Genomic DNA, 13,869 nt, shown 5'->3' on the forward strand with positions numbered 1-13,869 from the left:
CGGAGTTTCCTGTAAAAGTGGTGAGATTTCATACCGGAGCAGTTCAGACAAGTTCAGAAATGTACCCATAGAAAGGAACAAAACATTTGTTGGGAAGAGTCATCAAAATTAGTATGGGACCTACCTGATTTTCTGTGGGGCTGTAGGATTTAGCTGGCAGTTCCAAGATTTAAAGAAAGGTTTTAAAAATTATGAACACTTTTTGTAACAGAAACAAAGTTAAAATAGCTTTAACCTGGTGTAACCTCTGATTTTGTATGCCATAAAGCCACCCTATTTCCTCAAATCCTACTCCAAACTCTCACTTCTTTCTAGCAATGATTCACACTCCTATTTCAACCTAATAAAATCTAAGTAAATTTGCTACTCCTTACATCTTGACCCAAAGTGGGATTTCAGAAAAGCTTGACAAAGGGCCTCAATAATTTTTTGAAAAGAGACAACATTAATGGTAGTTACATGGCACAAGCCCAAAAAGCAGCAGCATATAAAATGATAGAAATGTTTCTAAATTAGACACACTTTCAAACATGAATAAGAAAAAGCATCTCCATTTAGCATCCATAGCTATTTTGATTGTTGCAAGTTTAAATAATTGGGATTTTTTTGAATAGCAGAATTAGACTGCAAATTCTTCTGGACCAGAGTTGTCAGATATTTCACGTTTGTATAGCACCTGATCTTAATTGTAAAGCACATACAACAATTCAGGATTTTGGACATTGGGATTTTGTTGATCACGTATTTCATCTTGTCCTGACAATGGGACTTCTTATGTGCATGCCTTGATCCAAAACCCTCTGAAACCAGTGGGAGTCTCTACATTAAATTGGGTGGGCTTTTGATTAAGGCACACACACTATTCGTACTTTACCTCAGCAACAGCAAAACTTAACATAATAACAGAAGTCACTAATTGCATTTTTTCCATTTTATGAACAGTCAGGGATCATATCTAATTTAACAGTACAGCCTCTACCAGCAGGTTCCTACAAGATAATTTAAACATTGACTTCTGAAGAAATTCCTAATGAGATTCCCACTTGTCTTGAACAGTGTCCTCAGACCACACTTGGTATTTCATTTGAATCGGGGGCATATTTATAGGTTGCAAAATAAGAAAGTTTCAATTCCAGGCATGGATTTGTAGTATGTATACGATTGATATAGCTCAAAGACAATAAATGAAATTCTGTTAAAACTATTCTTAGAATCAAAACCTTCCCATGTGCCACTCTCCTCTATGCTTCATTTGCTGACAGGGTCCTCATCAGCACTCATGTATTGTGTACTTTATCAGTTTTTAACCCAATCTCTCTCACCATCTCTCGGACATCATCCACTCACACTGGTACAAGGATCAGCTCTGTAAAGTAAAGACTTTCTGCCAGGATCTACAAGCTGGCGCTCATCGTCCACTGCCATATATGGAAAGCTCATTTCCCACATAGTAATGAGAAAGGGGCCTTCTCCGAATTGGCCTCTCCATGACAGCTTTCTGCCTGGTTTTCAAAGTGTTTTGTAAAACTGAAACTGCCTGCCTCCAGGAATGGGATGTACCAGCTGGCCATCATTAGCCAGACAATCTCACATCCCTCTCTTCACTTCCTACTTGTTCTCAAGAAATTATTCCCAGAGGCTCTTATTTTAGTCCTCTTCTCCATCACTTCACCCCAGATCATCTCATTGCTTAAAACCTGGATATAATTTTTACACAAATGACATGTACATTTATACCCTGGCTCACTCTCACTTCTTCCTGATAATTAGTTCCTTGCTTTTGCATAACATCCTGCTACTCTAAGCTCCTAAGAGCTAAGTCCTCTCCCTGAGTAAAAAATTATTTTCCATGCCTGCGATAACTCTCCTTAATTTTGCTCCTAAGGTCAGAAACAGTGGTGTCAGCCTCGACCCTGAATTTTCTTTTATTCCCACGTCTCCTTTATCTGTACATTCACCTCCAGAACACAGGCCAAATTAGACTTTGTTTTAAAACTGCCAATACTGAAATACTTATTTCATGCCTTAATCACTTGGTTAACTACGACTATTCTGTCCTTTATGTAGCCTCTAAATTTCAGGGAATTCAGAATACCTCAGCTAGACCATTCTCACGCTTCAGGCTACGAGATCATCACTCTTAATCTCTGTCATTTTCACTGGCTTCCTTCCTCTCTTCTTCCAGTATAAAAGTTTCTGTCCCAGTTTTCAGTTCAACTCCGCCCTATGCCCTCATGCCCCCAGATCTCTTTGACCACCAACCACTTGCTAAACACCTCCATTGTTGGTCGCCTTCTTGTCTCTTTCACATATCTCTCCCTGAACTGGGTGATGCTGGTTTACTTGTGCCATATATACATTCTTCTTTTCTCTGCCAAATCCCTAGTTCTCTTCTCCTTCATCCCCAGAAAGGCCCAGTCATCCCTCACCCAAGTCACACAAGACTTTTCTTTTCCCCTTCTGTTTGTAGCTCCCAGGTTTCCAGTGTGTCCCCCAGTATCCCTCTGCCCACAAGATCTCCCAGAAACTTGCCCCAAAATGGCTCCCTTCACTTTAGCTCCCCTCCAAGAGCCCACTTGTCTCTTTCATTCCCTTATTGCCTCTCAAGGTCCTCCCATCTGCCCTCTTTGCTCTGGCTTTCCCACTCTCCCCAACCAAGTGCCCCTTTGGCCTCTGCCTCTCCCTAGGCTCAGCCTACGAGGCACCTCCCACTGAGCCTTTAGTTACTTGATGTAACAGACAAGAATACAAACTTTAAACCCCTTGAAAAGAGTTGAGTTGCAGTTCCCATTTCCTTCGTAGGAGAAAAAAATTGCCCGAGCCTTTATAAAGTGACTAAAACGAATGCAGTTTGTGCAACTGCTTCCAGAAAACACACAATAATCTGGATTTTATTTAGAAAACTACACACCCAGCAGGATATGAAAGACAGCACAGTTCACAATTCTACATCTGCTCTGTCTGCAAGGCTTGATCCAAAACCCACTGAAGCAGGGGCGGCGGATATCATAGGCCATTTGACCCCCCCGCCGATCCTGAAGCTGGTGGGGGATCAGCTCCAGCTGTGGCCTGGAGCTCGGTGAAGCTGGCGGGGGATCAGCTCCAGCTGCGGCCTGGAGCTCGGTGATCCGCTGGTGGTCAGGGGCTGGGCCAGGGCCCCAGGCCAGCCCGGGGTCAGCTTGGTCTGGCCCAAGGGTCAGGGTGGCCGGCTGGGGTTGGGGCAGCCGGTGTGGCCCGGAGTGGTGCATCTGGGGTGGCTCAGGCTGACCTGCGGTGGGCCGGCCAGCGTGGAGGGACTCGGGCGGGGGGGGGGGGGGGGAGTTGTTTCAGGCATAAGGGGTGGGGCTGGCAGGCCGATACTCAGTGCATACCCAAGCACTGATACTTCAATGGCTGTCGGATCAGACCTACGGACAGGCTATAGAATCTATCCTGAAAAAGGAAGGCAAGGTGGAAGTTCACATAACTGTGTCTTGGACTCAGCAATTTAGGCTTCTAGAGCATCTAACTACACCACATATTTGAACTGACCCACCATTTCCAAGGCAAAAGCTATGTGGTGTACACAGCACAACTTTTATATTTCGTTTTCACATAAGAAACCGAAGCATTGTAAGCAGCTCTCATAAAGGCTATTTTAAAAATTATTATTTAACACATGTAAATCACTATAGAGTAGAACAAGCACCCGTGAGTAACAGAGGAAGTCCCCAGTAATTAAAAATAATGACCCAGATAAGAACAGCAGCTTTTCCAAGCTGGATATTTTGCTTTCAAACCTAGTTCTTTTCTGACACTTTGAAGACTAGAGTAGAAATATCCATGATTTCCCATAGGAATGCACGCTAATAATCCACTCATAGACATCTTTTTCTACTGAGACTGTCCCTGCTGAAGCACATTGTGTCTGCTTTGTGAATTAATGTTCAAAGCTAAAGAGAAGCTTACACACTTATTCATTGAAGCTGTTCTATATTCTACTCATCACATTACAGCACCCATAAAGGGTTACTTTTAACAGCTTTGAAAAAGGTTAGGCTCACTCATTGACTTTCTACTGTTTTAGTATTCAACACACTGGAATCCTAGAGATTAAAGGCAGCAAAATTGCAAGTGGATGTGCTTTTTAGATTACAAAGACCAAGAAAGGAGTATAGTAACTGCTTTATTTCACGTACTGCTAACTGCCATGAAACCTGTAGCTTCCTTGCTTTCCTGGGATAACCTGAAAACCTCCAGACGCTGAATCACTCTAAAGTAGCCTGCAAAACACTTTCTAAAGCAACAAGGCCTTTGAGTTTCCTTTCAACATTAGAGGATTGAACAAATTCAAGCACACATGGGTCAGCGTACGCAACCTAGCCATGCTGAACTGGCCAACATCCACAATAGTGCTATCCCTACACTGTTTCAGTTGCAAAGCCTTCTGGGTACATATGTCACAATCCCCAGCTTGGTTTCCAGAAGAATGCATTTGGGGAGATTTTGCAAGGCCACTGCTGCATTGCAGGACAGAGATAGGAAACCAGATGTACTGTTTTAGTATGTCTGCTACCACAGTCACTAAAATTAACCAATTGGTTAATTAACCAATTAAGTTTGCAGAAAGGTCCTTCATTCTAAGTGATTATTAGACCATTTGTAAACCAACTATAGATCACCTGGGACATTTCTGTTTGTGGACACAAAAAGCATTGTGCTAACTAGGGCAACCAAGTATGAAAATTTGGGCCGGTAGTTTTTACAAGGAAAAAAATCCAAAATTTTGAAAGCCAGGAAATTCAGAATTAAGGCTCTGTAAGCAATCTTAAATATATACCAGCATCCACTGTCTCAACAGAAACACATTACTCCCAACAGCATCAAATATGTGCAAAGACCCACATGATTAACCTTTTTTCAAGAAATTACACAGTTACTTTTACTATTATTCCACTTTACAGCTTGTGGCTGGCAGTTGCCATGACAGAAGCTGTAAAATGGGGATACTGATGCTTACTCATCTTCGTAAAGCACTTTGAAATCTACAGATAAAAGAGCTACAAAAGTGCTAAATTTTATTTATATTAAATATTACTCAATGTAGTTAACATACATAGAATTTTTGTAGCATTTTACCCCTTTTATTTAAGATAAAAAGCCTGGTATTCATTTATAAACTACATTGTTATATCATCTGACCCAGTAAAGCTTGGATATGATACACAAATGGAATAAATACCTTCTCATTTTTGTTTTTGCTTTCTGTGTCCTGATCTTTCTTGACTTTATTTATCTTAGACTGTACCACAGATACCACCTGCAAAACATAAGAAATAGACATGTACGTATTATAGATAGATATAGCTATAGTTGCACAGTCAAGCACTCATAAAATCGGAAATGCCAGAATTAGGGTTGACTTTCCAACCTGGATTCAGGCTTTGTTCTTATTTATTATGATACAGTCTTTAATTACATGACCACATACGGACACTTGCCTCATTCAGGCATAGTACAGAGCTGCCATGGGGAGAATAAGCATTGTGCAGAGTAGTGAAGTAGACTGCTGTGGTGTGTAGTGAAAGAGGCAGGAGACTACAGGAAGACAAAGAAAGTCACATACTTAACGCAGCTGAATGCTGCCTTTAAGAATTGGATTCTATCTCGCTCTTTGTTAAAGAGTGCCCTCTAAGCAAGTTACTTGAAACCAAACTTTTCACAAGTGATCACGAATTGTGAATTCCTCATTTTCTGGGTGCCTGATTTGCAGAAGTGCTGAGCACTCACAACTGCAAGCTAACAACAGGAGTTGTGCTTTGAATATATGAAGTGCTATCTAATGCTAAATACTCTGAAAAATCAGGTCCAATGTCTCAAATGGGCACCCAAAATTAGTACCATCATCTGTCTATCCGGCTCTATGAAATGGGGATAACACCACCCCCTCATCTCATAGGGTTTTTTTGACGATCAGTTAAGATTTGTGATGCACTCAGATACTATAGTGAGAAGCATGAGAGAAAAGCCAAAGAGGAAATTCAGAATGCTGTGTTAGGAGCAGGGTTTGAATGGTGGCAGTACGTTAGGCCACACACTGAACAATGAGGAGAAAAAAATATTGAACAGCTTCTCATTAAGTGAGCATCATCCATCCAGTGCACTACATGAAGCAGGAGTCCTATGGAAAAACTAGTATGTGGTCATTTAATTAAAGACTGTATCATGATGCATATGCCCAAGGAGGCCAAATTAAGATTGCACTTTCTACCTTCTGATAACTTGACTTCACAACATTAATAATCTTCCCTTAACATAATGTGTGTGTGTGTGGTTTCTTAGGATTTTTTTTTAAATCAAATTTAAAAAACAGAAATTCCATCACGTGGCATCATATTGATGTCCACACGGGTCATCAGCAGGTTTGAAGCATTAGATCCACCACACAGATCTCTGCCACTTTAGCAAATGGAGTAACTAACAACAATAGTAAGTTGTCAATCTGCATGTAGACCAGCTCTAGTGTGGGATGAGACACTCTGCCAGTAGGTTTCATAGGTATTTGCTGACAGCAGAGAAATAGTGAGATTCATGACTCTTATGTTTCATTCCAGGATCTAGAGGGGAATATGCTCAGTGTCCTCTGCCCACTACCCCCAAGTTTGCCACTTTCTGCCCTGTCCTGTCCAACCTGTCCTTGCTCCAATCCTGTCTTCTCCACCTGTGACTTCTTGTCCCAGTCCCTTTCTCCTCACCCTTGCCAGTTCCAGCCTCCACTCCTCAATCTTCTCATCGCAGCCTGTCTCCTTGCCTTGCCAGTTCCTACTCTCCCGTTCCAGACTCTGGGTCCCTGTGTCCTCCCTCTCCCAATGTGCCCAGTCCCACCCAACCTCCTTGCACAGCTAGTCCCAGTCCTCCACACACACCTTGTTCCTCATGACTGTCTCTCTCTCCCCCCCATTCCCAGGCCTCCAGGCACCCAGTCTCCACTACTGCCCAGTCCCAACCTCTCTCTCTAGGCTCCTCATCTAATCTCAGAACTTTACCCCCTAGCCTCCAGCTCCTTTTTCCTATCTTCATTCTCAGAATGGCTGAACCATTTTGCCTAAAATTCACCATCATGAAAAAAAAAAAAAATCAGCCTGGCACAGACACCTGACATGGAACAATTCAGCCTGAGGAGTTAAGTTTAGCAAAAGTTATAAGCAACCGAAAACAGGGTCTTCTAAGGTCAAGTACTGGGCAACCTTAAAAATGTGGCAGGAGGCTCCCGGCCTCCCCACTCTGGCCTTCACCATTCTTAAGGCTGCCCAATACTTCCCCTTAGAAGACCTTGTTTTCTGTTGCTTATAAAACTTTGCCAAACTTAAAACCATTTAGGCTGAAATTTGAATATATAAGAACAGATTCTCTCTCTTGCTCTTCTCATTATATATTCTTCAATATATTGTAAGGACCCTTAAATGAAATATAAGGGACTGGTCTTGAATTACTCAGAGCCGATTAACGTCCTTTAAATGGAACACCTCAAGCAAGAGAGTACCATGTTTTACTATATATATTGTAAAATGTTTGTTGACTAATGTAATTTGGAACACTTCATCTCTCAGTAAGGTACATAATGGTATGTTATTCAAAACAACATGAGAATAGTATTTCACTGTGGCAACCGTTAAAAATGACACAGGAATATGAATACTATAGCATATCTTTACAGAATGATTGGTATGACACATGGTGTACCATCCCAAAGCAGGCTGTAGAAATTACTACTAAAGCAGAGCAGGACAAATATCAGAGTGTGTTTTGAACGCCTGACAGGGAAGGAACTTCCTTACGTATAACCATACTATCTTAAATTCAAAACAAACACCTCTGAGACCCTGGCTATTGGCAGTAGAGACACCAACGTCAGGTGCAGTTGGCACCACTGAAACAAATGGATGTCTAAGCACCGGGGTGTGTACCTATACCACATTTGTGGTATTCCCTATACTGAGAATGGGAAATATTGCTAATACCACAGTAAGTTTAACTCCTGCAGATAGTACATGTCCAGCTATTTGAAGTGGCAATGTGCCTCCATCTTCTTCAGTACTGGTGAAGCAGCGTGGCCTCATGCTTAGGCCATGCAAAAGGAAGTAAGGAGTTCTGAGTTTCATTCCCAGCTCTGCTGCTGACTTGCTATGTGACCTGAGGTCATTTACTTCCCCCCAACTGCCGTAATAAATTCTAAGTTTGGGCGCCTCACCTTTGACACCAAGAACCTGATATTCAGAGGTGCTGAGCTTCCACAATTCCCACTGGTCAACGGGAGTTGCCAGCGCTCAGCCATGCTGAAAGTCAAATTCTCGGCACTCAGAAACAGAGGCACCCAAAATTATTAAGGGTCCCAGATTATCTTTATGCCTTTTCAGAGGCCATTTTCAGTTGCCTAGAAGGGTAAGGACAAGAGTCTCAGGAAAAGACTCCGTTTTCTTGACATGCTTCTCAGAAGGGGTCAAATATATAGACAGAAGTTATTGCGTTATCACAGCTATGCCCATTGTATGGTGCCTATGCTTTCTGCCACCACTGCTTGGACATTCTCCTTTCCCACTTTGATTGCTGCAGGTCATCACAGAACACAGAGATTCAATGGGGCTGTGAAGAAGGAGTGGACTTTTTGGTGCCAGATTGTCTACAGTATGGTTAGAGTTGTCAGAGAGACTCACCAGGTCAGGGGAGGGCAAACTACGGCCCGCAGGCCAGATCCGGCCCATCAGTGCTTTCAATCCAGCCTGCGGGATTGCCAGCCCCGTGGTGCAGCGAGCTTAAGGCAGGCTCCCTGCCTGCCCTGGCCCCACGCTGCTCTCAGAAGTGGTCGACACCACGTCCCTGCAGCCCCTGTAGAAGGGGAATGACAGAGGGCTCCAGGCACTGCCCTCACCTGCAGGCACCACCTCCCACAGCTCCCATTGACCAGGAATGGGGAACTTCAGCCAATGGGAGCTTCGGGGGTGTTACCCACAGGCAAGGGCAGCATGCAGCAGAGCCACCTGCCCCACCCCACACCCAGGAGCCAATGCTGGACATGCTGGCTGCTTCCGGGAGTGGCCCGGGGCCAGGGCAGGCAGGGAGCCGGTTTTAGGCCCGCTGCCACCTGGGAGCCGCTTGAGGTAAGCGGCGCCGGATTGGAGCCCACACCTCAAACCCCCCTTGCACTCCAACCCTTTGCCCTGAGCCCCTTTCTGAATACCGCACACCCTCCCACACCTCGCACTCCCTCCCACACGGTAGCCCCCTGCCTCAGCCCTACATTCATGGCCCTGCATACAATTTCCCCACCCAGATGTGGCCCTCGGGCCAAAAAGTTTGCCCACCTCTGCACTAGGTCTTCTGTTACATAGCCTTTTGGTGGCATGGAGTTGCCTGACTGGATATTCTGTATTTGCTCATGTATCACATGAGCTTCTGGGATGGTAAATTATAATTGTTGCCTCTTCTCACTGCCCAGAAGACAAGGAGATAGTTTTCTCTTTTGCCTGTATTTCCTAGTTTTTCCCCTCCCTCGGACAATTATTGCTGATGCTTGTAATTGTACTTTAAGCCTTTGGGGAAACAGTTTTTATGGAGGATGCTATTCTACAATCAAGTTTCATTACATGATGTTTAAAAAAAACAAAACAGTTGGCTAATAGAGGAATATTTTTACAATACCAGGTAACACACAAGGGGGCGGATTCTAATTCAATTACCGTGGGGGTAAACGCTGCTGAGTCAACACAGTCAGTTGAATTTACATTGGAGTAATTTAGACCAGAATCTGTCCCAAGAAGTAACCATATGGTCTCTGACTGGAAACTGTGGTTATGGCCAAATCTTGCTGAAAGAAGTTTGGCCATGTTTCAAATAAAAGGCATATTAAAAGGGAATTAAGTTTTGAAAAAACAAAGGAAAGGAAAAAAGGGTAACTTACTCTTGGGGTACTAGACAAACTCTGAACAACAAAAACAACAGGATTTCCTGCATTCTTGATAGCTTCCACTGCTTCCTCGTGCGTGGCATTTTGTAAGTCTACTCCAGACACCTAACAAATGGAGTGTATCTTCATTATTAGACAATCTGTCTTTTTCATAAATTACTAAAAGAGATTTACATGCATTTATTGACAGTGAAGCTTAGCACATCAGAGGAAATCAACAAAAGGTTTCATAGGGTAGAAAAATACTTTAAAAAACACTACATAAAGTATATTTCTTCAACACTTTGAGGAATAAGCAAGGCAAAGGTATAGTATTCAGGTGCTCACAATTAAAGGCACATGCTGTATTTTACCAAAGACTATTTTCAGATAAAATCAGAGAATGCTTGGTATCACACAAATGTTCAATTTACCTAAGCATAAGCTAGTTATGTTTTGAAGCAACTCTCAAAGCACATCACTTCTGGAAGGCAGCAGACACAAAAAGGACAGTCAGTTTTCTTACAGTGAAACATTACAGACCTCTCATCCTCAGCTCCCAGAAAGGAGCACAGCAGAGTCAAGTTACCTTTGTTTGCCTGCAACCACAGAGCAATAGGACAGACGGCCAGGATCCTGACAGGAAAGAGAAGCTGGTGCTGCTCTTTATTCCTGTTAATTTAGTTGCATTTCCTTTATTGCTTTGGAGGACTGGAATTATGAGTTTAACCCTGGGGCCGGGCCCCCACTGCATTGAAAATCCGAGTTCCCTGAGGAGATGGCAAGCCAATGTGGGAAATAAACCAGGGAAGAAGCAACAGATCGGACCAGACAGACCTTAACTCCTTGTTACAAGGGTCTCTGGACTGGAACCCTGAGCAGAGGGAGGGACAGGTTTCCTCTACAGCCTCACTGGGAAGATTAGTGGGAAGTCCTCAGACAAAGGGCTGGGAGGATTTTTGAGCCTGGATATGGACTGTCAATCTGTTGTGAGGTCCTGGGACTCTTGGGTGACAACAGTGGTTTACCCAGAAAAGGGTAAGGCAAAAAATGACCTGGCCAGAGGCCAAGGCAAAAGGGGACCATCAGTGGACCTAGTCAGCAAGACTACAGAGAAAAAGCCCCACAATGCTCCACCTATCTTCAAGGCAGCGCATCAGACCTAGTGAATCACGTTGTCACAGTACTTTCAGGGGAGAGTGAAGAACCACAACATGGTATCCAACAAATTGCAACATGGTGTCCAATTATAATGGCACCTATGAAAATTACTGTCCCCTCTCAAAGAATGAGGCACCTGCCAACATGACGGACTCCAAAAGTAATATGTAACTAGCCTGTACAATGAATACTCTCTAAAAATGCCACAAAACTTGCATGAAGAATGAACCACTCAAATCATACAACTATTCCAGAATAACTTACATTCTTCAATTGAATGGCTCATGAAAAATGGTGTGAAAAGCAGGATTTCTATTTGTTTTATTTCAGAAAACATCACTTTTAAAATCAGTGCCTATTTAACTTCTCTGAAATAGTACAATAGGATGCTAACAGAAGCAATCGATAGTCAAGACCTTTTTTAAAAAAGAGATAGAACAATGCACTCTGAGGAGTAAAATCAAATTCACAATATATTCAATGCTTAATTCCCAGTTTTTTCTAGACCGCTCTCAAGCTATGCTCTCTTTTTAAAACATAAACAGGAAATTTATCTGCATTTACCTGAAGTATTTTATCCCCAGTTTTTAGGGCTTTTGTTCTTCCAACTGGGCTGTCTTCCAACACTTGTTTGATAAAGATACCTTTAAGTTCCTCTCCATTCTTTAGGCGCTTTATAATAGTTTGTCCACCAACAATACTGATTCCAAGAGACATGTGAGGTTCTCTGAAGACTTCAACACTGTAAAATGCAAGCAGTGCCACATAATTGTATAACTATTAACAGATTTAAATATATAATATTTAATATTCCAAGAATCTAACATAGTTTTTCAGGTTTCATCAATTTACTAGCAATAATGTTTAAAAGAAGCACCTGTTGCTAGTCTCCAGGTGAGCTCACAGTAAGAGCAATAAAAAAACCCACCTCATCAGTGAATAAATATAACCCAACAAAACTATCACCAAACCAACTTGCTTCCCCTCCTACAACCTTTCCCTTCAGAGAAAGTCTGTGTAAAAAATAGGTACCAAGACAAACAAAGTTGAGCTCTATCACTCAAAGCAAATTCTGGAGTGGTGGGCTTCTACTGAGAACAGATTGCACCAACCTGGCGATACTAATTTGTTAATATTAAGTGTTTCAATACAGAAAACTTCAATTGATATTCAGTTGGCTGAATGTATTAGTGAGAGGTCAAAAAGAATTCCTGCAACTATCTTAGAGTTGTTTGTCATATGTCTGAGGTAACATACATTAGGCTTCTACTTGTGCTGAAGTTTTAGGTTTGTATTATGCCTAACCCTGAATCACACCTTGTTACGTGACCTTTGTACTGCAGGCAGCCAATGTGTTTGAGACAGTACAAAATAAAGCTAAAGTAACCAATTCTTTCTGTAAGAGAAAACGCATCTGATCAATTGGCATATACATTTATCTGGAGGGCAGTTACCTTTCTCAAGGTAAATATTAAAGTATTCACAATTTCCACCGTATTTCAACGTCAGAAATAAAATAAACTGTTCTGATAATAAAACTGTTGTCATGCAACATTATGCAAATAGTTCAGAATTACACAATACTGTCAATTGTATTTTAAATTGCTTTATCTCTGTTCCCCCATTCCCTCTTCAAACTTGTCTCTCAAAACGAAGTGAAATAACCTTGACAAGGCCTTCTTAACTGACAAATGGCCTTTCTTTTGTTAAGGATATATAACATACACTGACTGGAAAGAGAGATATCTAAGGAATTATTTCACTTTGCTATCTAGTATGTAGATTAGAAATATTTTTAGGTAGCTTGAAAGTCAAACACTATTGGACCAAATTTTGTGTTAATTCAGAATTATGCCACTAAGATTAGCAGAGTAACCCATGTACCTGACAGTGGAATTCTTATGTGTAACGTTTCAAACCAGTAGCGAAGAGCTGAACGAGAACTTTCAACTCAACTGCAACACAAAGCTGGCAGCTTTCTAAAATTAGCCATATACACAGAATATATAATCCTTCTCCACTGAACATCTGTTAACGTTTACAGTATTTAATAAAGCCCAGAGCATCTAACTACCTTAACATTATTCTAGAGCACTCTAAAATAAAAGGGCCATGAAAACAGTCACACATGTGTAAGAAAAGTCTACAGTAAGGAGTGTAATAACTCCTGGAGCCCCCAAGGCTTCAAATGTCTCTTAAACAAAAAAAAAAAAATGTAATTATATCAACATACTTTCGGGGTGGTCCCCAATGACTGAAGTTTGGAGTTTCTTCTCCTTCTCCTTCTTCTCGTTCAGGTAATTCACTAATTGGGAAAAAAAAACAAAAACACCATTGCATCCATGCGACACACACTCACACAGGCTTTGACACTTCTGCCATAGCACACAATACATTCTAGCATATTCATGTTTAAATAAAAAATGCTATACAGGAGACTAGATGCCCATACTTTAAAATATATATATATAGGTTCAAACACAGTTAAGGTTGCAACATAAGCCAAATAAGGTGGGGGAAAAGCAAATTTAAAAACTTGTGTGTAATGGCTTAAACTTGTGCATCTTATTACTGGTTCTATAGGACTCTTTGGACTATAAACATTAGCTAATATGCTATAAATGACATGAATTGTGCACTACAAGCCACAAAAAGCAGTCTAGTCTACTGGCAAGTCAAACTCTTCCTAAAGCCAAATGAGATGTAACGTGAGCAGATCCTGAGCATGCCATTTTATCCCCAAGAGTGGGATGTAATTATATTGCTATACCACATGTGATTCATCT

At 41.8% G+C, this 13,869-nt stretch overlaps 1 protein-coding gene across 10 annotated transcripts in view; it reads right to left on the reverse strand.

Moving 5' to 3' along the window:
* PATJ (PATJ crumbs cell polarity complex component) overlaps positions 1-13,869 on the reverse strand; it is a 219,600-nt gene that overhangs the window by 113,669 nt on the left and 92,062 nt on the right. For 9 of the 10 annotated variants that reach the window (XM_073357497.1, XM_073357507.2, XM_073357501.2 and 6 more), the window contains 4 exons: positions 13,317-13,388; positions 11,648-11,825; positions 9,938-10,048; positions 5,222-5,299 (listed from right to left, as the gene is read on the reverse strand). In XM_073357497.1, the coding sequence (XP_073213598.1) occupies positions 5,222-5,299; positions 9,938-10,048; positions 11,648-11,825; positions 13,317-13,388 (439 nt within the window). The remainder of the gene's footprint in view (positions 1-5,221; positions 5,300-9,937; positions 10,049-11,647; positions 11,826-13,316; positions 13,389-13,869) is intronic. The other variant, XM_073357502.2, reaches the window with a different exon arrangement.

The sequence above is a fragment of the Lepidochelys kempii genome, chromosome 8 (genome assembly GCF_965140285.1).
Source record: "Lepidochelys kempii isolate rLepKem1 chromosome 8, rLepKem1.hap1, whole genome shotgun sequence".
In the NCBI taxonomy this organism is placed as follows: Eukaryota; Metazoa; Chordata; order Testudines; family Cheloniidae; genus Lepidochelys; species Lepidochelys kempii.